Source organism: Salvelinus namaycush, chromosome 30, assembly GCF_016432855.1.
Source record: "Salvelinus namaycush isolate Seneca chromosome 30, SaNama_1.0, whole genome shotgun sequence".
Classification (NCBI taxonomy): Eukaryota; Metazoa; Chordata; class Actinopteri; order Salmoniformes; family Salmonidae; genus Salvelinus; species Salvelinus namaycush.
In genome coordinates this window covers 26,935,374-26,961,234 of record NC_052336.1, presented here as the reverse complement: position 1 = coordinate 26,961,234, position 25,861 = coordinate 26,935,374, and the positions used below count along the sequence as shown (strand labels likewise).

The 25,861-nt window shown below is 43.5% G+C and overlaps 1 protein-coding gene across 1 annotated transcript; it reads right to left on the bottom strand.

The window, feature by feature from the left end:
• Positions 1–2,246: 2,246 nt before the first annotated feature.
• On the bottom strand, positions 2,247–24,172 carry LOC120025082 (cyclic AMP-responsive element-binding protein 3-like protein 1). The gene is made up of 12 exons (XM_038969517.1): positions 24,071–24,172; positions 13,979–14,183; positions 11,117–11,283; positions 10,196–10,280; positions 8,099–8,256; positions 7,342–7,491; positions 7,056–7,114; positions 6,428–6,496; positions 4,059–4,158; positions 3,552–3,681; positions 2,508–2,757; positions 2,247–2,283 (listed from the first exon to the last, which is right to left on the bottom strand). Exons 1-12 carry the CDS (start codon positions 24,170–24,172, stop codon positions 2,247–2,249), a joined length of 1,512 nt encoding a protein of 503 aa, XP_038825445.1.
• Between the last annotated feature and the right edge of the window lie 1,689 nt (positions 24,173–25,861).

The following is a 25,861-nucleotide window of genomic DNA, read 5'->3' as shown; positions in this document are numbered from 1 at the left end:
AGGTAGGGTAGAGGGGGCTGGGGTGGGTTGGGACAACTAAGCAACCATTTGATCAGTAAAAGGTGTGTTTAATAGAAGGTAAGTGGGTGAGGGCTGGTCAGCTTCCGGAGCATCTGGTTGAACCTTAGCTACACATCTACTAATAAAACGAAAAGACAAACATAGACAAACAGTATCTTGACAGGAAGCAATCTACATTTCCAATATACACACATTATCAGTGTACTCAGTTTAACCAACTCTACATTGGTCAGGTAATGTGCACTAAGATATGTGACAGGTGACAGCTTTGAATCAAAACCAATTTATAAATTGTATGAATCTGAACCTGATTAATAGGGTAGGTTGTGATTTTACAAACCATTTGACAGAAAATGAATAATGCAAAACTAATGACATGTTAGAGTAAAATACATATTACTCATATGGCAGGATTGTGAGTCTGGCCTCCCCTGATTATTCACAGACAAGCCACAGTTGTGAATAAGCAAGTGGAATCTATGAAAAGAAACAGACTGGACGTTAAGCTAAGACTCCTAGGCCACTGGCTGACCCAGATCCTCCATGCCTCCTCCACAGAGCCTGGGCTGTCTACTCACACCCTCCTACCTATCATTACGCAATCTCACTGAGCGTCGGCGGGGGCTCCCCACGCACTCCTTACACAATCTCTCCCTCCCTTTCTCGCCCTCAAACAACACAGCAGGAAGAGGAGGGAACACCAGAATATCTTCTATTCAATGTAACAAGGTTTTTCACAACAATAACTCTGCATGAAAAGCTTTTTGTATTATTTTGCTGCTGGAGTGACTAATGTTTTTTAGAAGCATTATCAACAGAATAGTGGTCTTTAGAGTGAACTGTTTTTTGGGCACTACTGTAAATTGTGATGCGATTTTTTTCCCCCCTAGAGGATTCTGAAGTTTGATATTCAATTTAAAATATACTATATTTTCACATTCACAATGAATGGACTTGAATGGACTTTTAGCATAATTATGATATTAATATATTTTTTTAAATGTGGAGGAAATGTATTCCTTTGACTAAGATTTTTGTAAAGATGAGCAGTTTTTCAGAGTCTCTTGGACTAGAGAAGGCTTTGCTCCAGTGAGGGAGTATTGTACACCCTTGGTATGTATTTACACTGATTGTCCCTGTTCACGTTTTTTCAATATATACAAAACTTTCTTGATACAGAAATAAATACAAAAACAGACAAACTGTGTAACAGTTAAGACAACAAGATCATGTAAACATGACATCATAATTGATATTCATAAAAAGAAAAGTTCACAATATTTTTTTGCATAAAATAAATATGCTCTTTTTTTGATGCCAATAATACGTATATATTACATATGATTTAGATTGCATAAAGAGTAAAATAATCAAATGAACAACCCCATGTGGATGGTGTGAGAATACAAACACTGAAAGAGTTTGAAGGCACTTATGCCCATTAGCTTGCAAGGTCGACCTGAAGACAAAAAAGTGCAATGCATATACAAGCTTAAACGTTATGGGACAAAATGTGGTCAAATGTAAAATAAATGCCATTGAAAGATGTATAATTCTAGGCACTAGAGCGCATTTTAAGCGAAAGGTAATGGAGGACAATCTTTGAAATGTATGTATTAAAATAATTGCATTACCAATTGTGAATTAGGAGAGGGAATTTCTATAACAGGACAACTGGAATTAAAAATACAGCCCCCCCATCCCTATCCCTCTCACCATCCCATCCAATTGGCTATAGATCCGATACACCCTTCACCTAAAGTACCCCCTGTGTTCTAAATATTTTTAGCAGTCCTTGAAAAAGCAACAGTGTGGTGGAATCTGAGGAGCACTTCATCTGCACAGAAGCACTGCAACCACACTCACCCACTTGAAAGTGCAGGCAGACACACATTGCACACAGAGGTTTCAAAAAGCCCCTCTCACTCCCTGCTTCTGCCTCCAGTCAAGCACAGCAGTCAAAGATGAAAAGTTGCTGTGGAGCTTTGATTGCAGTTGCCCATCATTTCTATCTTCTTCACATACCCTCTTCATCCTCTCTATCGTTTGGGACTTCAGGGAATGAGACGGAACAGGAAGGCCAGGGAGCTACTGCAGGAGGTCAGGGAGTGCAGGGAGAGGTGGGTTGGGGATGGCACACTAGGGGGCGCCGTAGTGTCACTACACATCCACATGGGTAAGGAGTCTGGAGAGCTGCGTGTTTTTGGCAGCTCCGCCCCTAAAGGTTAAAAGTACTCCGCTCCTCCTTCGGGGTTTGGCTCTCTGTGGAGGGGAGAAAGAGTCCGTCAGTATCACAACATACACCACTGGGCAAACTCTGGTAACCTAACAATCTCATTCAAATAAATTGTTCTTGTTGATGTTTAAGTAATTACAAGGAGCACTGATAAAATAGTCCCTGGTTCTGAAGAGTAATTTGTGAGAATCCTCTCGTTAACACAGATGGAGACAGAGTCTACAGCCCTACGTGTCTGGCCTCAGCTTACATTTTGTGGTACTGCGGCTCTTCTTGGAGGAACTGGGCGCCGGTCCTGTTGTAGTCCACCGGGTCGGAGCGAGCCTTGCTGAGGTACTTGGTGTTCTCGTGTTCGCCTCCGTGGCTGTCACGTGCCGCCCGGTCCTCGTTGTAGTTGAGGGGCGCCCCCTCCGAGCCGTCCCCCTCCATCTTCAGGAAGCCCCCGTGACCGTCCTCCAACGAGGAGCTCTCGTCGTAGAAGAGTAGGCTGCGGGAGCGGACTAAACAGACACAAACAGTGACAAATAGAGGATGTTAATCACTGCCTGGATCCTCCAAACACTACAAAGGAACATAGAACCATTATTTTATTGTAAGAAAATGTAAACTAACAGTAAAAAGTAGGTTTCTTTTGAAGAATGGAATGGTTTTGAGCAGGACAACCATCTTTATTCAGCAGGTGTGTGACGGTCATGTGAGTTCTCCAGGGAGAACAACTCATAACAGCTTCCTGTGCCATGCTGACTTCAGGTTTCTAAGGCAACCCAGCCAATTCTGAGTAGCCAGTAGGTCCATGTATGATTTCCATTTTGTGGTCAACAAGCTGAATATTATACCAGAAGGATATTGTGATTTCAGCTAACATACTCACCTGAGTCTGTTGCTTTTGAAATACTACAAGATAAGATGTAATGCCACATTGATGTGTTATTCAACTACTCAATGTTCCTTTTCACATTTTGTCCGGAAATGCTGGTGGGCTAGCAACATATGCCCTGAAAATATGGGATATGTAGGGGACAACCAACTAAAGACTTTGTGTTTCTCATGCTGTAGATGGTAGACAAATCTAGGTCAGTGTTTGGTCCTGGGACACCCCATGGGTGAGGGTTTGTTTTTCTTCCCCCTAGCACTGCACAGCTGTTTCAAATAACCAATTAATCATCAAGCTTTGATTATTATAATCAGCTGTGTAGTGCTAGGGCAAAAAACTAAACATGGACCCACGGGTGGCCCCAGGGCGGAGCGTCCTGAAACCTTGTTCTAGGTGACAAGTGAGGGGTAGGGGACATACCCTGGCTGGCTGTGTAGACGTCAGCCGAGGGGAGGGGCGAGGAGGACTTCACAGTATGGGACAGGGAGGAGAGCTCAGGCAGACAAGGCACAACGGAGCCCAGCACCAGGAAAAAGCACAGCGCCACCACCTGGCGGGAGGGAACCAGAAACCATCAACAAAAGCACACGGTCAACATGAGCGACATGAGCACAGTGTGCTAGTGAGGTTCTGTTCTCCAGCTGAGAAGGCTTTTGCCAGTTTGAGTTCATGGGGTTGCCTCAGTGAGTTATAGAAGAGTGGGGCAGGCCATAAGCCAGTGTCCCTGTCCATTGTAGTGAGTCTTTTCACAAACAAAGCAGTAATTTAAATTTTTTGACAGGCATGACTATCAGGTCCACGGAACATTAAACGCACAGTATCTTAGGTCAGCGAAGAGCACAGAAAATGTGTATGGGATTTTGCATTGTTTAAGAGAGTGATAATGGTGGTGCATGTGTGTATGAGAATAAATAGTTTGCAAAGTACCATAAGGCATGTTCCTGTTTGCGTGGAGGCCATCTTGCAGGATTGGGGCACTTTTCCTGTGACCAGGGCCTGGAGTTTCTGGAGCTGCTGGAGTAGAGTTCTGGAGAAAGAAGGTAGAGAATACATGTTTCAGATTGACTAATAATACAGCTGTATTCACTTACGGAATCTACAATACTGATCCTCATGTGAACTTAAAACGTTTTCCAAAAGAGCAGACTCTTTAATGACTGTCAGTCATTACAATCATCCAGTTGAGCTCCAGCTTTTGGATAACACAAGGCAAGCCTCGCATATAGTACACACGCACAGATGACTGACAGTGACATTTCCCAGAAATTTATTGTTAAGTCCCCCAAAATAATCCCTCTCCATCTGGCTATATTTGTGACTATAGAGCGAGAACGCAGTCAACTAACACTGAATCATAATTGTCTGGCTCTTCTGAGCATCCAGGACATTGAAGTTCACCTCTGAGAAAAAAAAGATCATTTGAGGATAACACATTGAGGAAACAGAGCTGGAAATTATATAAGACGTCTGTAATTCTAGTGTGTGAACCATGCTCCCACAGTCCCTCCCTCTCCCCACAAAATACACGCTTTGCCCAAATAGAAAGCTATTGAAAACCACAACCAACGCCCACTTGGACTCTACCTCATTCATACAGTTCTCTCTGTCTCTGTCTCTGTCTCTGTCTCTGTCTCTGTCTCTGTCTCTGTCTCTGTCTCTGTCTCTGTCTCTGTCTCTCTCTCTGTCTCTCTCTCTCTCTCTCTCTCTCTCTCTCTCTCTCTCTCTCTCTCTCTCTCTCTCTCTCTCTCTCTCTCTCTCTCTCTCTCTCTCTCTCTCTCTCTCTCTCTCTCTCTCTCTCTCTCTCTCTCTCTCTCTCTCTCTCTCTCTCTCTCTCTCTCTCTCTCTCTCTCTCTCTCTCTCTCTCTCTCTCTCTCTCTCTCTCTCTCTCGACATTAACCACTGCATTGTAGACAGGCATAAGTGTTGTTTCAGGCTGCAATAAGAAATTAAACCAGGTGAGCTTTCATATTTTCACCACGAGAGGGAGCATGTTTTCCACTAATGGTAGAAAAGAGATTTCCAGTGTTAGCTTTCACATAAACCAAACACCATGAAACTATTTGCCATAACCACAATAAGTGAATATAACACTGGAATAAAGTTTAAACACATGCAAACAGCTATACTAACTTGATATTGGTCCTTTGGGATATCCCAAATAGCATGCTGCTAATACTATAGTTTGAAAATACTGTATATTCTGATAAAAGAAGAGCTTCGTGCAATGGTCCGTTTGGATATGAAGGCGATTTTTTTTTTTTTAATTGGTCAAATCCTAACAGGATAATTCTCATGGAAACTCTGGAAACGGAACATTAACGTCCCATATGAGGAATGGCCATTGTGTCATCACGTTTGAATTGAATCATGGTTGGTCAGTGCTTGTACAGTTGTTATCTATAAACCTTATTGCTCCCAATGGATTAAAATAGACTGTGTAAAACATTTTTATTTTAACTCTAGTAGACCTTGACTGGGAAACATCTGCATGAGTGACTCTGTGACTCCTTCAACTTCTCAAGAGCTACCTTGGACCCTCCTCATGAACCAAACCTTTCCAGACGTTATAATTTAAAGTACAGCAAGCACTTAGCATCCAGCTAACTGTGTGCGAGATGCGAGACAACAACAAAAAAGAACTGGACTACATTAGGGACAAAAGATTGCTTGTTGGTCTACCATCTTGCATCGACAGATAAGCCCATTTTGTCCCCTCTTTACCAGCCAAAGGCAAGGCATATGCTGTTGGCCCATGCGCCCCACACGTTGTTGCTAGCTGGCTCCTGTGTGTTCCATTTGGACTGCCTGCTAGGAGCTGAGTCAGAGGGATCTGTCTTTGTAGGAGGCCTGTGGTTTCCTTCTCGGGCCTCAAATTATTATGAGGCAGATTCGAGTGTGCACTTTTTGAGATGTTTCCCTCTGTGCTGTAATTAGGGAGAGGTATATTGTCACGCTGTTACTTTGATCCAAGCAACTTTAAATGCCTATTGTAAATTAGAGGCTGGCACAGTCTGTGATGCCTTTAGAGTCTGTGTAGTCTGTGATGCATTTTATTGAGCCCAATAACTTGCATTTGCACAATGGTCAACACTGTGAAAGTGTCCCCCGCCTAATGAAGGCTGTCATAGTCACTGCTGAGTAGCAGTCAAATCACACACAGGTATCATGAATAGAAAAGGTTATTCAAGCCTTGATTGAAACTGCTGGTTCAGGGATGTGTCTAGCATCACTCAGAGCGTGCTCCCACATGCACACACTCACACACATAAAGACTGTCGCTCAAAGTCATGGCTCACCTGTTAGCACTCTCCAGTGTCTCCACCTTCTTCCACAGGTCACTGTTCTCAGACGTGTAGTTCTCCACCCTGTGAGACACAAAAGTCACATCCATACATTCAATCTGCACATAGAACAAAATAGAAGAGTGAGACAAATGCTTGCTGTGCTGGAGAATTAGGCTGTTTGACCGGCTGTCTGACAATTTGAAATACACATTCTTGATGATCACAGACAACATGGGCTATTGAAATAGAGTGCTTGCATATTGGATGCTAACACAACACAGTCTGTGGTCCTAGGAGGCATAGTGGTAATCCTATAGTAACCTCTGTACCTCTGTAATGTACTTAGGTCTTACATATTAACTTAAAAAAAAACAATGACCATGGATGGAAAGTCAGTGATTTTCCTGGTAAGGAACAGTGCTCTACAGAGGCCTTTGCTGGAGTGGATTAAGTGATTGCGTGTGACTCAGATGGCCCTGTGTGACCGCATGCTTTAATGGACAAACGCCATTGGCATTAGCTAAGGAACAATGAAACAATGAAGGAGTGGAGAAATTAAAGAAGTGGAGAACAGGAATGACAATGAGAGAGGAGGAAAAAAAGTTGGCAGACAGGAAAGGGGAAAGTGTCCTGCTTTTACTTTTTCTCCAGGCACTCCACGTACTCCTTCTTCTTCCTGCGACTCTCCTGGGCAGATATCTAGACAGAGAAGGGTGAGAGAGGGATCCCCAAATCAATAACAGCTCATATGATAAAATGGAGGATATTAAAATATGAATATTGCCTGTGGAAACACTACTTTGAGATTACAGGTAAAAAAATAAGTTTTGCGGTTACAAATAGGTTTACACATTTTCTGGAAGCAAATCATACAGTTCTTTTTGACTGAATCAACATTTCACTTTCCAGGATGTAAGGGTGAGTACCTTATTTTTGATTTTCCTGCGCACCCTCTTCAGTGCCTTCTCCTCGGTCTTGGTGAGGGGCAGCTTGTTGGGTACGGGGTAACCTTCAGCGATCAGGGTGCGTTTCTCCTCCTCTGTCAGCATCAGTGGCCCTGAAGTGCCCTGTAGCTTCTGTGGAGAAATAAGGACACATTTTATGAATTGATTATGAATTAGGGAATCTGTGGTACTGTGTGTATTATATCTGTACACCAGGGCAGCTCCTAATGAACAGACTAGGGTGGTGGTCAGGGGTGGTCAGGGTCAGTGTGAGTTTGAACTCCTAATATGTCCAGCAGATGGGTTTGTCTGCAGCCCAGCTCATCGTGGGTGGCTCTGACTCTACTGACATGAAGGGCTTGGAGCTATGCTGGGGAACCTTCACTGATAGGGAACCATCCAAAGCACAGCCCAAAGTCATCAGGAAAGGCATACCACAGGTCAGCCTTGGGCTTAGATACTGTAACACTGCATATGCACGCACATACACTGACTCAAATGTACTCACTGACATTCACTCTCACTCACACACACCCACAGACTCAGGATTAACTTAAACATAGTTCTTGTTACTTACCAACAACTTGATGTACAAACAAACGCACATTGGACATTTATCTTCCACTTTCGCTCTGATTGGCACCATTACCAAAAGCCAAACGGTACGCTGCTGGAGGGTGTGTGTGTGTGGGGGGGGGGGGGGGGGGGGGGGGGGGGGGGGGGCGGCCTCAGCACTTACGTGTGGGGCGGTAAGGAGGGGTGAGGAGGATATGGCAGCGGAGGAGCGGGCCTGTAGGCGGGCTGGGCTGGAAGGGGGTATGGAGCGGGGGCTCTGGGATCCATCACTGTCACTGCCATGGCTGCTGGGAGGGGTAGGGGGGAGCTGCAGCTGATCATCTGTGGGGGGAACAGAAAAAATAGGGTACCAATGGTTATGAAATGCATCACTTGCAATATGACCCATATGCTCAAAGCCTTTGTCCATCAACACCTCATGATGACATACAGTCACTGTATGATTAGGGGACAAAAGTCTGACTTCATCTGTCGTGTGGGATCGAGCTGAAAACAGTTAATTTAACTTAAACAGTGGAAAGGAGCGGTGCAAATCCAGACCTCATAAAACGGTCAGTTTTGCCAAGAGATCCATAATTAAAATGGCAAATGACTTCCAGAACAGAGCCAGTTCAAACAGAGAGACAGCTTAATTTCAGTAAGTAAGGCAGCCAGTGCCTGCTCTTATTTTTATTGCTTGATCCCATCCTCCCATCCACTTGTCAGCAGTAGCCTCTGTCTAAGTATCTGAACTGAGCTCAGACAGGGATGGAGTGAGGACTGTGCTTTCTTAAGATATCTGTGCCAGGCAGAATTGACCCCAACATAGTTCCCAAACACCAGGCCAGACCCATGCTGGTATGACCCATGGATTTAGTTTGGTGTGAGTCCAGAGTACACAGGACCCAGGTTTTATTCTGTTGTTACTGGAAACGGAGGTGAAGAATAGGAGAAAATGGGCTTTGTCAAAGGCAGAGGCAGACACAACGCAGACGTTATTGTTCAGACTGCGCTCTGCGGAGGGAGGCAGGCCTAGACTGGACATGTGCTCCTGCTGGCTTGTGGTTATTGAATATAAGATTTATGGTCCACCAGATGGGATTCAGTCTTATATGGAGGTATTCCTCTGCACCATAAAGGCCGTCTCTGCAACCCCCGAACCAGTAAAAGTGTCTCTTTAACCGGGCTACTTTAATCTGCGGGCTGGTGGCTGAACAGGTCCAGCTGCATCTCTACAGGTGTATCTGGTCAGTTCTAGTTTCGACTCCAGTTGAATCCCGCTGTAGCTGAGGGCAGTCCTTCCCTGTCTCTCTGATACACTCTTTAAAAGGATTGGGCAATCTGGTGCACCAGACAGAAATATTGAAAATGAGAATGCCAGATAGTATATGGGCACATCAAAAAAGGCATTAGTGTAGAGAACAAAAAATACTGCCATTCTTAAGGAAGGGATAGAAAAGGAGATGGGAACAGAATCTTACTCCGCTGGTTAGATAAACGCCCAAAAAAAGTGCACTCAATCACCAGCACCACTGCGCTAATAATATACTTGCGGATTTGTGTCTCAGTGGGCTTTTTCTGTCTACCTTCATTAGCAATTAGATCTGAAAAATACTACATGAACGAACAGAGGCAGTCTCGTCTCGTACGTGTAGGGGAAAAATGGAAAAGGAAAGGCAAGCAGGCTATAATTGGAAACACTTCATATCTGAAATGAGGCATCACTAATAGTGTTTCATAGTGAAATACCTATTAGGAAAAGAACACATTATACACAAAAAGCAACACTTTTCATTATGTGTCACACTTGCTTGCAGTAATTGTTATTCCTATCCACTATAGCCTAGCCATTTACAATCACTTTAACTAAGATGGACTAATTCAGATGAACAACAGAGAGCGGGAACATGCAGGAGAAAGAACATGCAGACCACTGTCTGGAAGAGTGGTCACAGGTGGTGTGTCATCAGGAATACACTGTAGTGAGTCACCGTGACGCACGCTTCATGGCAGGTTTTTCTGCCCCCGAAATAAATAACACACTCGTAGAAGGCACTATGGCGGAATCGACTGGAGGTAAACGCCTGTGACACCTGCACATAACCTTTAGGATGCGAGGTGGGTCTTTGAGCGTGTAAAGGTCTCAAAAGAAACCGAGGCAACTAAATCATTTTACGAACGGTCACTTCAAATCGAACCTTTCTTAGAACAGCTGGATACATAAGCCCTTTAAGGATGTTTGAAAGTCAATGTAATCTTGCTTATTGTCATTTATTCTCACCTGAAGGGATGTTGAGGAACTGGTTGACCTCTCGGGGTTCATCTTTGATTGCAGGTGTGGGGTCGAGGTTCAACTCTTTGGAGCCCTGGAGTAAGAGCAATAGTAGTATTAACAGCCTGGTATTTGTATAGGACAAGAAACATTCCAAGTGACAGTAAACACAGCTGAAGACGGTTCCAAACTATTTATGTAACTGAAGAAAGGGAATCAATCTCCACCAATGGTTTTTGGAAGAGATCCAACTAGGGACCATGAAGTCAGGACACTCACCATTTGGATGCCATTGGGCTACAAGGGTGAGACTTTCATAGTTCATTCTTACAGCTGGAACAAATCAGATTACCGTGCCCTGATCCTAAAAATATTCACAGGACTAAAAACATCCTATGAATTTGAAGATGTTCAAACTAAAATTACCATTGTGAAAAGAAACGGTACTGTAGTAATGTGTGCTGGGCTACAGGCCTGGTAACCAGTGATAACTGGTAATAGCTGTGCTGGGGTTCACATCTGACTGCTAAGCCCCACCTCAGCCCCACAAGCCATGAATTACTCCCATGGACAAGGATGCATGAGTCACAGTGCTGGTCCTGTAGGGGTGCACTGTGTGAATGGTTTATTTCCTCCACTTACAACATCAGTTTCTTTTCCTTTTAACGATCACATTTTGAACTACATTCCGTGTCAAAAATTAGATTTTAGGCTGCTGTTCCAGCAAGACACTAAACTCCAAATTCCACGTTTGTAGCTGTCCTTCAAACAGCTCACGTTTTAGTCGAAGAGGAGAAAGCCAGGAGAGATCCCTATGGCTTATAAAGAGGCTTAGTCTTCCATAGCTTTTGACAAGCAGGAAAAATGCTTTCCCTAGTAACGGATTAGGATAGGTTCTAGGTGATAGTTTCTATGGCTGCAGTTTCTTACTATATCCCCCGATGAGCTCCTGTGAGGTGGTGGGGCAAGGTTGAGAGGCTGGAAGCATGAGTTCCCCATGGAGGGGACTGTAGAGGAAGGTTCTGCCTGTTGATCAGGCTCCTGCTTTACCAGGATGGCCGTCAGGTCCTGGCTGAAAGACCACATTCCTTCAAACTCTGGGGAGAAGAAAAAGAAGACTTGGTAAACGAATTTGTTGTATGTCTCAAGGGATATCATTACATAACTAGCCATTCTGTAACATACAGTACTCTACATGAAGACCGTCAGGGGCCAAGATGCAAACCAAGAGGCCCCCCGGTGTATTTCAAAGGGACATCTTGGGATACTACTAGAGGTGAGCAAGATTGGGTGACAGATCAGTGTACATTAAAGCAGCAGGTGTGACGCACATCTACAGAATGGATCCTCTTCATGATCCAGGGCTAACGCGAAGCAGCTGATTGTGAACGTCAATAGCTTAAACTTAGAAGACTCTCTGCCTCCGAAATGAGTTTCCTCCTCCGTTAATAACCTCTGTGAAGATGGTAAACAGTGAGAGGCCAGTGAGTACAAAGCCTCTCCTGAAGAGGGGCCGTCCTGTAGTTTCAAAGTCAGAAGTAAAAGCACTCACAACCAGGGGTCCTCGTTAGCAGCCTGGTTTTTCCCTCATTTGTTTGCTGGCACCCCGATTGGATCGATAAAACATTACAGAGGCTTATAAAAAAGTTAGTAGGCAGGCTTTCAAGTTGTGCTCCTTAACAGAAGACAGGTTGTGGTGTGGGCGAGAATCCCATGGCGAGGAGGGGAAAGGGAGCAGTGGGAGACTGATTACTGGGAGGGTGTAAATCCCTCCCCCACTGGGGTTTTATGTCCACAGACTTTACCCCACGGGGGAAACCCAAAGTGGCGTCAAAATCTTCAATCCACTCAGCAAAGTCTACTGTATTGGCAACCTTGGCAACATCCTAAATTGTCCACAAGGAATAGATTACATTTTTACTTTGCCAAACACAATAAATAATGGACTGTAAGATGAGTGAAATATTTCTTATTAAATGACAACAACAAAAATACTTATTTTACAGTAGTAACACCTTTCCCTGGGATTCTACATCAACAAGTCATGGCTTGCAATGTTATGATGAGGCCTTCCCTTTTCTATGGGAAGATTCCATCAGTGAAGCAACAGGATGCACTAAATGAATGTGACCAAGGACACCACTAACTGTAACTGGCATGTCATCACAAATAATGAATGCAAACCAACAGAACATCCAGGTCATTTTATGTAGAGTATCTAGACATGACATTACATTCAGTAGCTCACATCTCAGAGGATGTCATGGCTACAGCCTGCCCATACCCATGAGGCCATGTGTCGTGGCCCTGAGGAAGCATCAGGATTGCCTTTGAAGTTTATAGGCAGGTCAGTACAGTTAGTCGGACTCCCCTCACTCAGCATCTGAGTGGATTGGGGCAGGGCCTGGGAGCTCATTAGCCAGGCTATGAGAGGGGATGGCAGTTTGATCTCCACACATTACACCTAGGTGGAGAGCAGTAAAGCAGCTAGACACGCCCTTTTAACAGTCAACCTCTTTAACAATGGGCTTTTTACAGTGTTTGTGGCAAAGGGGGTGGGGAATCAAATCTGCATTGGCAGCAGTGCTCTGTGGGTGCCTCTGCTCTGTCGACAGTTTGGGAACTTGACTGCTATGGTAGTGCTGTGCATCTACATGCACACTTTCATATTGACATTCAGTGGAACGAATGTGTGTGGCCATGATCCCATATGAATCCATTTCATTAGATTCCATCCATTGTTCCATCAATCTTACTGGGGATTCCTGTATCATTTTTGGGGGGGGCCAGTGATTTAACATTCCATGTGTGAGACTGTGGTTTTTAACACACCGTTTAGTCCACAGGTGTCAAACTCATTCCACGGGGGGCCGAGTGTCTGCGGGTTTTCGCTCCTCCCTTGTACTTGATTGATGAATTAACATCACTAATTCGTTAGGAACTCCCCACACCTGGTTGTCTAGGGCTTTATTGAAAGGAAAAACCAAAAACCTGCAGACACTAGGCCCTCCGTGGAATGAGTTTGACACCCCTGGTTTAGTCCAATGTTATGCATTCAGTCTACCCTAAGCCCTAAGTAAAACTCTGTGTGACGCAACCCTTTCTGAGAGCCAAGGTAGTTGCCCCCCCGCCCCTACCAGTCGATCCCCTTATTTATTTTTTATTTATGGCTCTTTTTTTCCCTGGCCCCGAGCACAGGGGAAATAAAGGAGAAACATTTGCAGCTTGGAGTCATTGCAAGGGCTGCAGAAGCCACATGGTGTGTGTGTGTGTGTGTGTGTGTGTGTGTGTGTGTGTGTGTGTGTGTGTGTGTGTGTGTGTGTGTGTGTGTGTGTGTGTGTGTGTTGGCTAACTGCCTGGAATCCCCTGACTTGCTTCCTTGATTCCTCCAGGGTGGGCAGGGCTTGGCTGGGAGTGTACTATGTGAGCTCGGCTCCTTGGATGGGTTCTCTGCGCGGCACGGGAGTGTCGGGAGATAGGGCAGGAGCGGAGAGCGCGGATACTGATCTGATATAGCTATTCTAGTGACGTAGGACTTACACTACTATTAAACTAAAGACCTTGTACCCCTAGAAGCCCTGTTGATGGAGCTCTTGTTTTTGTCCTGAAGTAATATTTAGTCTAAGTATTGTGCTGTAGATGTATCGTTTCTTGTTTACTTTGGTCAAAGCATCAATAAATTGCCAATTAGCTTCAGCATAATAAGGTGTGTGTGTGTGGGGGGGGGGGGGGGGGGGTAACCTATGATGAACAAGATCAAAGAAGAAGAACCAAAAAGAACGCTTTTCATACCTGCTTCCTCGTCTATTTTGATGGACATGGAGGGGCTCTGGGGGGCCGAGTCTCCACTCAGGGAGTAGCTGTGTTCTTGCTGGATGTCAGGGTTGGGTGGGTCCATCTCCATGTCCAGCAGTGGGTTCCTGTCGGCCAGGAGGTGGTCATCAAAGAAGCTGCTGAACAGCTCGTTGGAGAAGTCCTCCATCTGCTCCGAGAAGTGCTGCAAAAACAAAATCACCAACAAACATTCCTCACATCAGACCGCCTTTAATCAGAAAATCATGTAATCGAATCCCATACCAAAATATACAAATGTAGACATGCTCTTGGAAGTATGAGTCATACCATTTCACACATGGAGTCCTTGGGTTCTATGCATTAGGCCACCAGTGCATGCTTCAGTTTTTCCACGACTTTAGTTTAGCTAGCAGACAGTGAGTCATTGCTGGTGTGCTGAATCAGAACAGCTCTATTAAAATCCCTAGGGACACAGTCTGGTACTCTGGCTGTAGGGTTCTAGATAACCCCTGTATTCCACATTACAGACCAGTTCACATTTACTTTCTCTACACTCCACCTCCTCTCAAACCAGCTATGCCTAATGAATCCCAACAACACATACCACTAATTGCATGTCATTCACAATAACCAACATGACTAGCTATGATTAAAAACAGGCCAACATGCTCCATTCGTTTTCCCAGATGTGTAACAGCTAAGCTCTCAAGATTGTATATCACCCATGATGATATGCAGAGGGGAAATACAATCAATGGAGTTTATAATAGCTAGAGCTGTAATAAAATGAATTTGTACAAAAGTAAACGTAATGTGAAGAACGTAGATTATTTCAGGCCCATTACCTGATTTAAAAAAAATAATATTACTTACAGCTCAGAAATAATTTTAAAAAACAAAGATGGTAGCAGCACTGTGGAGTCAATACAACGACTGTATTAGTCAATCTAGAGCCTGAAGGGCTTCGTGATTTGCAATGAAGGACATCATTATCACAGACATGTTGAGACATGTTGAATCACCCTGCAAATAAGAACACTTGTGGAGATTTGTGTTTCATTTGAACATATCTACATCTTTAATGACACCAATTGCACATAATCGCTTGCTTCTGGGTATGGCTTTGAAGGTAGGTTGACATTAATCACAGAGAAGAGAATTCCAGAGGCACCATCACTCCATCCCTTACCATCCCTTGAAAGCTGTATGTGAGTTGCATAGCCTTACAAGTATGAGACACGTGCCACTATTCACAGTACAGCGACCTGTGGGGCAGTTTGTTTGCTGTAGAGGGGAGTGTCTGAAGTGTGAACCTGTAACCCAGGCATGAGAGCTGAACAGCTGTCAAACAGAACGCAATGTACGCTGCCCACAGCACCAAAGACATCCCTCTTTCACCATGTGCTGGGCCTCTCACACGCCTAAACATTGTGAATTCTGTGACAGGAAAACCAACATAGATCAAGCCCTGGCCATCTGTGTGTTCCCACGGAAGGCTGTATCATCATACAGACAAAAGATCTACCTTTGCCGATTGTATTTAGGCCTAACAGATGAGATGATCTTGCTAGTGGAGGTGAATCAATTCCAATCAGTACTACACAGTCACTCTACTTGTCAAGTTCTCATGATAAGGATTTGGATAAAGTGCAAGGGAGTGTATCAACGGCTCACTGTCCTTAGTTTGCTCCTTCATTATCTATGTACACAAAACTTAACCGGATATCAAACACCATTAAATAGAGCTGATGTCGGTTTGAGAGCAGTGTATGCTTAAAGAAAGGCACACTGGCAATACTAGATGATCCGGCTTATTTACTGATGCTGCACCATTGCCATCAGCAGGCACACTAACCACTATGGCTGAGTGCGCAACAGGATAAACAGTCCCACCCAGGCCCTTTCATCTACAGCAGGAGGTTCCTGTCGTGCACCGTGTGCGGCGGATGTGCCCAAGATAATCCCGACTGACCTTAGTGTTTCTATGTTTCACTGTCAAGCCAAGAATAAGGTGGACATTATGGTGGTTGGAAAAAACAAACACAATCACAATGTGTATATTACACAGATAAATGGTTGGTTTTGAAGGCAGCAGGCTGTAGCCTCATTCGGGTTGGAACACTGCCAGAATTGACCAAATTTGATATTTGCTATGGGGAGTTAGCTCCTTTGAAAACGAACAAGCCGTTTTAAAAACAAACAAATACAGAAACAAATGGAAAAGTATTTAATGAAGTCAACACAATACAACTTCATCGCATGCTCCCGTGCTAGAGTTTCTCGGTACTCTGGTTCAGTCTGTGATGGTGATGATGATGCAACCGTTGCTGAAGCGAGCCCTCAAAAGTTTCACATATGGCCTTCTCCTCTGCACCCCATAGACCAAGATGTGGAATTTCAGAGGCAGACAGAGGTGCCTTTTCTCCCTCATGGCACTTAAATTGTCTTTTAAAGAGACCCAATTACTGAATTTGGGTCATATTTGGGATGGAGTAAAAGTAACATGACTTTTTAAAAATGTTTTTAACTTTGACAATTGTTTGCACATGAACCCACTAGAAATGTAAGCAGGAAAGCCTAAAAGATCACAGTTTCTTTGGGAGTTGCCCCTCATCTGAAAATGTCTCTAGATTACTAAGTATGTTGTGGCTAGAGCACCAGCCAGCAGGCTTTGAAGTACACCAAGTCATACCAGGATGGTACTTGCATGCAAAATGATTGAGGGAATATTTTGATTCTCAGCTTAGAATGAGACAGAGAAAGCTTGTTTTTTGAACAGCAAACAGGTCATGAGAATTCATTATAGTTTTGGCACTCAAGTTCTTCTCTTGTCTATCATTTTAGTGGTGATGATGGCAGACAATAATTACAGAGGTCTGTCAGAATGGGATGGGAAGAGAAACACACTTAAGCACCTTGAGGGAAACACATCTTCTCTGTCTGGGGTGGGGAAAAGACCCTTTCTGCTGCCCCAGATGTTCCCTCAGCCCTCGCCGGCCCATCTCTCCAGCTGGGGCAGCTGGTACAGGTCTGGACAGACAGGAAGCCCCATAGAGGGGGAAGGGCTGCTGGGTGGTACTCTTTCTGGAAGCCCTCTCATTAAAACTCTCTGCGGCTGAGAGAGAGAAAGATAGACCACTACGCTATGGGGAACCGAAGAGGTTAAAATGCTCCAGAGCAACTCGACTCCCTACTCTACATCCCTGCTTGAGCAATTAGGCTCCGGAGCATTGTCTGTGCAGATACCTAGCAGCCCGTCTAAACGCTTTGCCCTTTAAAGCAAACTATGATAATAGATGCCAAATATGTTAGCGCCCACTGCAGTTATGGATTTGGAAACCAAATAGTGTATTTTTAGAAACCACAGGCACAGGGATAAACGTACAGAATTCTTGGGAGTATTGTTCTAACTGTGATTTGGAACAAGGAAAGTGTTTTGTTTGGCTTGTTCAGAAGGGGTGGAATGTTGCCATATCTATCTGCAAAATTCTAGACATTCTACCGACATAAGCCCTATAAGCCTACCCTCTTGTCATTGAAGTGGTGCTAGTATTTCTAGCGAGGCATAATCATATCAAGTACTGCACTCTCCCCTGGCACACAGTATCACATTTGGTGAAAAGAGAGCATAAATAAATGTCTTAGCAGTAGACATGGTAAACGCTGCACTGAAGTCAAGCAGCTCATAGTAATACCAATGTGCTTCTCGCATTCCTTCTGGTGATACAATAACTGTCAGCTCTGCGACCAATCAGAGTGAAGCATGCAAATTAGCCAGGCACTTGCAGAAGGAAAACTGGAGTGCAAGGTTCGCGTGGAGCAGCTCAGCAGCAGGAGAAAATGTGTGTTTGTAAAAGGAAAAATAAATCGGCCAATAAAAATTTGGGCCTGGGACCCAAGCCAAGAAAGCTGCTAGACTCTCAGATCTGCAGGAATGACTGTTGTGCAGTTCAAATGTGGCTGCTCTGTGGAGATTTGCCCTTGTTGCTGTGAGAAGATAAAGAATAGAAGCAGCAGTTAGTACAGTTTGTTCTTTTAAGAACAAATTATTACTTAGAAAATTGTGCTTAAGGGTAAAGTTAAAAACTGAAAATCAGCAGAAAAGATGAGCACAATATGACTCTTACGATCTGGACTCTGTTAAGTTTGACATACAGGAATAACATCTAGAGGACACACGCTACATTAGTACAAGAGAGGAGGAAATTCCAAGAGAAAAGCATGTGCATTCAAATCAGCTGTGATCCATAAAGTTGACAGCTTGACCTAATCTGACCTCCATTGAAATCCTCTTAAGTGCGTGCAAACATTAGGACTTGAGACTGCTGCATCCAAATGTTCACATCTGCAACTTTAAGGGCCAGGTCACATGTCTTCGCTTGTCACATTGCCGCTGGCTTCCATTTTAGACCAGATGCTACAAGATGAGCCTGATATGCATCTGATGCTTTACGATTTACAATTGATATGCATAATGCTAAAGTGGGCACTCCACATCCCCTGATTCTCATCTTCCACCTGCTGTTTGAGGAAGACATTTGGAAGTAGCGCTTCCGTTTACATCAGAATTACAATGATGTCCAACAAAATGACATATGCGTAATCCACACAATTTACCTACTGCTTGACATACTGTATTATGCATGTAATCACTGGTATTTCCAAAGCTCTCAAATCAACCAGACTTGACACTCACTGACTGATGCTCCTCACTGAGTCCAACATTTCATGTTTTCATCTACTGTTGAGGTTGAGGCAGCAGTCAGCAGTCCCGTGGCCTGAATTTCCCTCTGGATGAGCAGTGGGTGAGCACCCTAAAGTATAGAGTAGACCCATGAGCTCCCATCCCCCACTTTTCCTGAGTGGAAAGGCCTGGTTTCTTAATTCCAGTGCAGATGCTTTCTTTAGCAAGCAGAGGGGTTTGAAAACCACAACCACTGGAGACAGGCTTCTGTGTGTCACTCTGACTGGCTAGCTGACCTTTAAGGGACTGTTTGGATCCATTTAGAGTCTGTGACAGATTAGAGGAAGCCCAGAAAATATTATTCTTGGGGGGGGGGGGGGGGGGGATCACCTTCTCACTGAAGCTCCAGGGTCCTGAGAGTCTGGAGTTCTAATTTGCTGTGGCATCTGTGGCCAACCAAGTGGACTACAAAACTAAAGTCACTATCACTTCTCAATACAATGACAATTTCTCACTGCCTGTTGCACTTCCTGTGACTAATAAATGACCTTAGTGCATTTAATTGACTAAAGTGTGAACTTCAAGTACTATCTTCTTAAATAATCAAAATTACCATTGGACGCTTTGAAAGAATCTACAGCCTTGTTCCAGCAAAGGTTAACACCAGTCCACAATGTTGACTCGGTCTCAGAGAGCCAGCGAGGCAAGGTATGAATGAACTGTGGTCGAAATATATTTGAATCCAATTCATATCAGTATGACAGTCATTCAAATGTGATAACAACCCTGTTTAGTCTTATCCTTCCAATCATAAGTCATAAACAGATAATTAGCCAGATAGCTAATTGACTTAATTTGGTTACTAATATGGAATGTGGATTTTCAGACAGGTTTTGTCTGACATGTACAGCCAGTCCTACTGCTCCAATAGAGATGTGTAGGTGATTATGACAAAAAGACTTGCCTAGAACTGTCCCTGCTATGTCTCCTGCAAGCCTCTCCCTGAAATCTATCCCTGAACGCTCCATCCTAACAATGTGTTCCAGATTAAGTCTGGTTTCTTCTGTTCTGCCGTTTCATTTACAGAGCTGGTTGCCAGAGACTACAACAGAGGACTGATTTACAGACTGAGAAAAATGCCCACCAGCCTTTTATACAAAATAAAATAAGATGAAATAGACATTCCTACTTGTCTCTGGATACTCGATACTCGAACTCACAGTTTCATTTAGTACCATATAGGCTAGTCGGAAACCACAAGGCTAACGTTCATAAGGTGACCTAAAATTTCAACCACTGTGAAAATAACCTGCAACAGACTCTTTGTAAGCTTGGCGGATGGGTGGGTACTTCAACTACAATGGGCATTATCCTCTTATTACAAGATGATAAACAGAGTGATACCTTCAAGGATGTAATGAGAAGGAAATGGGTGAAGGAAATACTCATGTAGAAATAAAATAAAGTACATGACAACTGTCACGTTCCTGACCTATTGTTCCTTTTTCTTTTATTTATTTAGTTGGTCAGGGCGTGAGTTGGGGTGGGTTGTCTATGTGTGTTTTTCTATGTTGGGGTTTTGTGTTCGGCCTGGTATGATTCTCAATCAGAGGCAGCTGTAGATCGTTTGTCCCTGATTGAGAATCATACTAAGGCAGCCGGGGTTTCACGTGTGTTTTGTGGGTGGTTGTATCGCGTGTCTGTGTTAGTACCACACGGGACTGTTTGCGGTTTGTCACGTTTGTTGTTTTGTATGTTAAGTGTTCAGTCTATTTTCATTAAATATGAACACTAACCACTCTGCATATTGGTCTGATCCTTCTCGCCTCTCCTCCTCGTCCGAGGAGGAGGATTACGACGATCGTTACAACAACTGCCCTGAAAATAGACAATAGGCTCACCAGAACTTGGTCCAGTTCAAATTTGTGGAAGCTCTATTACTCAGATCTCTAAATCAATATACTATTTCAGAAAGGCCCATAATATAGCTGGAGGCTCCATTGTGGCTCCATCATGCAATCTATTTCAAATGTATATTGATAGAGAACACATAATTTCTGGTTCTAAGATCTTCTAAAATCCACATTTTCTTCTTCTAAGAGAATTTAGACAAGGGGATCTCCTTTAAAAAAAACAAGTATGACTTGCATTTTTAACAATTCAGTGAGGACAATATAAGAGACACGCACCCTCACCAAAGATAAAACACTGACTGGTTTGACAGTGTATGCTTTCTAAATTGATCATAGCCTGCAACTACCACAGGTTAGAGCTTATTTCTATGGTGTGTGCTCCGCACCTGACTGAAAGGTATCACCACACCTTTGATATTCACCTCAGAGACAAAGTTGAAGGACTGATAATAGCACCTCGAATGCTTAATCTTTCTCATGACATCTTAGCATCTTAGTTTGTCACGTTTCTCTTTATTGAGCCTTCCATGACAGACACACATCAGTATATACAGTACAGTGCCTTCAGAAAGTATTCACACCCCTTGACTTTTTCAAAGTGGGATTTAAATGGATTTAATTGTCATTTTTTGTCAATGATCTGCGCAATGTCTCTGCAATGTCTCTGCAATGTCACTGCAATGTCAAAGTGGAAGAAGAATTCACAAAAAAAATAATGGAAAATAAAATATTAATATATTTTGATAAGATAAGTATTCAACCCCTTGAGTCAATACATGTTATAATCATCTTTGGCAGCGATTACAACTGTCCGTCTTTCTGGGTAAGTCTCTATGAGCTTTGCAAACCTGGATTGTACAATATTTGCCCGTTATTCTTATATATTTTGTTCAAGCTCTGTCAAGTTGGTTGTGATCATTGCTAGACAGCCATTTTCAAGTCTACCTCACCTCACACCTAATCAAGCTATAGAGTAGAATCACTTTATTGACCACTTGAAAGTGGACGTTTGTAGCCGGGGTTTATGCTCCTCAGCAGAGCACACATGTAGCAGAAAGTAGAAGTGATTGTGAAGAAATAAGAGCCAATGGCATGCCATTTTGGTAGACTGGTTTCTGTCTGGCTTCTTTTGCATGCATGCATGAATTTTCAAAATATTACATAACTTTGTCATAGCCATCCATGTTGGACTGGCTCCAAAAACAGCAGTAGGAAGCTCAGAGCAATGAGTCCCTGTAGGAACCTAGTGGGAAGGAATGCAGCTAGCTGGTCCCTTTACCCCCTCCCCCTGCCAAAAACTCCTTTCCACCCCCACTCTACATTAGTGTGTCTCGATTGCAAGGCCCCGACTTGCTGGAGTTTTTGGCATGCCCAGTCACGCTCCATCATCTGTGAGCAGAACTAGCCGCTGGCTTGTGTGGGATGCAGGTGTGTTGGCCAGTCACCTGCCGGCTGGGATCACCCCTCTTCCACACAGACACACACTTGCAATACGACACTTGCGGGTGCAGTTCTATTCTGCGCATCCATTCAAGTGAATATTTAACTTCTGTAGTCAACTACAGTATGCTACTGACCTTTTATCCGATAGGAATTGCTCTTATCATTCAAGTAAAGTGGAATTGACCAGACCAGCCAAATATGAAGACAACCTGCAAACTCATTCCAGTCTGTAATCCATGCAAAAGGAATGAACACCCTCTGACACATTTCTGAAAGTCGTATCATAAGAATATGCAAATCTCCACACCATAGGTATCCTAGGTAATGTGGCCACACTTTCTGATCTTAAAAGCTACACAATAGCCTGCAGCTTATCTGATTTACCCACCCATGCAATTACCTAAAATGTAGGGTGTTTAAGTGCTTGGCAAGAGGGTCATCAAAGGCAGCATACAAAAACCCCAAGGCAGCCATGGAATTCTAACTCCAAGCTATAAATAAAAAAATAGCACACAGAAACCTAAACAGTTGAAATCCTTAAATGACCCACCTATATTTAAACCCCCATAATAGCCGGTAAAACAAACACTGCCTATTACTTGCCTCTCCCCACCCTTCCCCCAAGGCTGTCAGTGTGTAATTTTGTTGTAATTTTTAAAGACGTAAAAGGGTTCTTTCACTGAAGAGGGCCAGCCTCAACGCTTCTGCCCACAGAGGGGCTTCAACAGAGGGCTGTGCAGGGGGAAGCAGTGGCAGACAGGTGAGGGGTGCACCCTGCACACACACACAGGCCCTCATTCACTCTCACACAGCACTGAGACGGCAGTCAGTTGCTAGAATCTGAACTTATTCACACTAAAGACAGACTGGTCCTCTCCTCCCTGTCTCTGTCCCCTAGAAAGCTCCCAACCACAATCAAGCCTTTGAGGGCCAGGGGCCAGGCTTGATACACACCTTCACAGCTGGGAGAATGTGGAGGGACATCTGAGTCTATTATAAGTCTATCAAATCCCCATTGAGAACACAATCATCCTCAAGTGTCCCAAGTGCATGACAAGTTGAGCTGATGTGCAGATTCAGTGGGAATGCCATTATGTCACATTATGTCACATGATTTCCCATTCATATGTGTGAAGCATCTCCAGTTAAACCTCTGTATGTCCTTTGGGTGTTCGGATTAGATGAAACGTTGACCCATCGGGGAGTAGTTAAAGATACAAACCACCACCACTCTCTCCTCAGAAGAATGAGTCATCACGGAACAGACAAATCCTAATGGGATCCTTTCCAGATTGCTCGCCATTTCTCCAATAGCCCATTGGCTGGTCCAATTTTCCACCACCTAGTAACAATGATGTACTCCATCTCTTTGTGGTGGGGTTGTTTAGTCTTGGTACAGTTTGTTATTTTCCAGTGACATTTACTCTTGATCCCTGTGTGTAATGTGCTGAATATTTAACTTAACTAATACATGAGGAATATTCTCTTCAGTTGGATCAGAGTCATTTATCGAGGGCCATGATAAAAGTGTGATAGTTTTCACATCTGTCACAACAGTCTTTACAAATGCACCGAAGCCGGATGCATGAGCAGGATCAACTCCACCTAACACGCCCACTTTAGATCCAGCACGATTGCGAAAGAGAATATGCTGAAATGCACAGCTGGGTAAATTAAACAGCAGTAGCTTACATGCCGGCTGTTTATCTTTCGTAATCGTTGCAGACACGCATGTGACGAACCCAGCACCTTTCTCTGACGTGCATTGGATATTTGCAGTGTAGACTCACAGCTTAATTCCTGCATAAATCAGGTTATTACAGAGTAATTAACACGTCTATCACAATCGAGACAGAGGAACACTGCTGACACTTTGGACACTGAAGCATTAATCGCATAGGCTATAGGAATACAACCGAATAATATATCAAACATCCGGAGAATAAAAGCGAATCACGATTTATGCTGCATTACAATTTGTCAATCACTGTGTGCGTAAAGATAAGTGTTGATAATATGTAGAATAGAAAAATGAACATCTGCACATACCACATTGTTGAGAAAATCCCCTTCATTCAAATCCTCAAGGTCCAACAGGTTGGCACTGGGGAAAAGTTTATCCGGGGCGAAATTGTCCAGAATGGTGTCCATAAGTGCAATTGCTATACTTAAACTCTATGATAAAATATATTTTCAAAAAAGCAATAAAAGGTAAATAGTTTAAAATGTTAAAAACCGATGACAGCAGCTCTTTTAGGCTACTCTGTTCTGAGCTGTCTCTTATACAACTATAATGTTGTTATGCATCCCGCGACTCAATAGCGTGTAGTGCTTATTAAGATACTATTTTAGATTTTATATGCGTTGTTATGATGCGAGGTGTCCTCTAGTTCAATCAAATCAGCGACATCCAGCTGCGCTCTGTCTCTAAGGAACAAATCACCTGATTAATATTCATGATGGTACCGCCTCACTTTCTCTGCACACATCCCCGCCTCTTTTTTTTTATTTTTAAAGAAGCAGTAGCTTCGGTATTCTCTGACTCTTCTTATAGCTTTTGGGGTATTTTGAGTGGCATGTAGAAAGTGCAGATCTCCAATAAAAAAAACATCAGGTGTATCTCTGTGAAGGTCGTCTCAAAGTATTAGTAGGCAGTTCTAACACATGTATGACAACTATTTATTTAATGAGGTAAGTTGACTGAGAACACTTTCTCATTTACAGCAACGACCTGGGGAATAGTTACAGGGGATGAATGAACCCATTAGAAACTGGGGATGATTAGGTGGCCATGATGTTATAAGGGCTAGATTGGGAATTTAGCCAGGACACCAGGGTTAACATCTTACAATAAGTGCCATGGGATCTTTAGTGACTACAGAGAGTCAGGACACCCGTTTAACGTCCCACCCAAAATACATACACAGAGCAATGTCCCCAATCACTGCCCTTGGGATATTTTTTTTTATACCAGAAGAAAGAGTGCCTCCTACTGGCCCTCCAACACCACTTCCAGCAGCATCAGGTCTCCCATCCATAGATCAACCATGACCACCCCTGCTTAGCTTGAGAAGAAAGCCAGCATTGGGATGCAGGGTGTTATGCTGCTGGATAAAAGATTCAAAGAGACCGATCAAAATGTACAGAATGGTTACCTGGAGGAAAATAATTTTGGATTAGGCCTAGTCCCAAAAAATGTTTGCACTGACTAGCCTATAGTCTATGTTCTGTTCAGTTTGTGGAGAACGCAAAGGTGAGGAGGACCAGAGGTCAACTTTGATAGCTTGCTACTACTATGATTTAATTTATTAAAAATGTATTATGTTTCTTGCCCATGATGTGTTTATCCGAGTTATTGACCTCACAATAAGCCAGAATCGAATAACTTACATTGTTGTGCTGAAACTTGAAGCAGCAGCCTCGGCACAATCAATCCGAAATGGACAGCTCATGGTGCTGAAAGTAGATACCTTTGAGTATGCATAATTAATTTCAATCATCCTCATTTAATTAGACTTTACTAACAACAAGAGGTCTTTGTGTTGGAGCCTATTTCTTCCTATTTAAGAAATTAGGTAAGCCTACCTGTTTGACAGACGAAATTAGGCTATGGACTGCTATATCCATAGATTTGTTTGTAAATGGGGTGTCAGGTAGGCTAGTGGTAAGAGTGTTGGGCTTGTAACTGAAAGGTTGAAAGTTCAAATCCCTGAGCTGACAAGGTAAAAATCTGTCTTTCTGCCCCTGAACAAGGCAGGTAACCCACTGTTCCTAGGCTGTCATTGAAAATAAGAATTTGTTGGTATCTGACTTGCCTAGTTTAAATAAAAGGAAAAAAAT

Coding starts and splice junctions, on each gene's coding strand:
- LOC120025082 (XM_038969517.1), bottom strand. CDS start 24,172: ATGGACACCATTCTGGACAATTTCGCCCCGGATAAACTTTTCCCCAGT. Junction 7,115..7,341: donor GCAGGAAAATCAAAAATAAG/GTACTCACCCTT, acceptor TTCTCTGTCTAG/ATATCTGCCCAGGAGAGTCG. Junction 4,159..6,427: donor ACACTGGAGAGTGCTAACAG/GTGAGCCATGAC, acceptor TTCTTTCTCCAG/AACTCTACTCCAGCAGCTCC.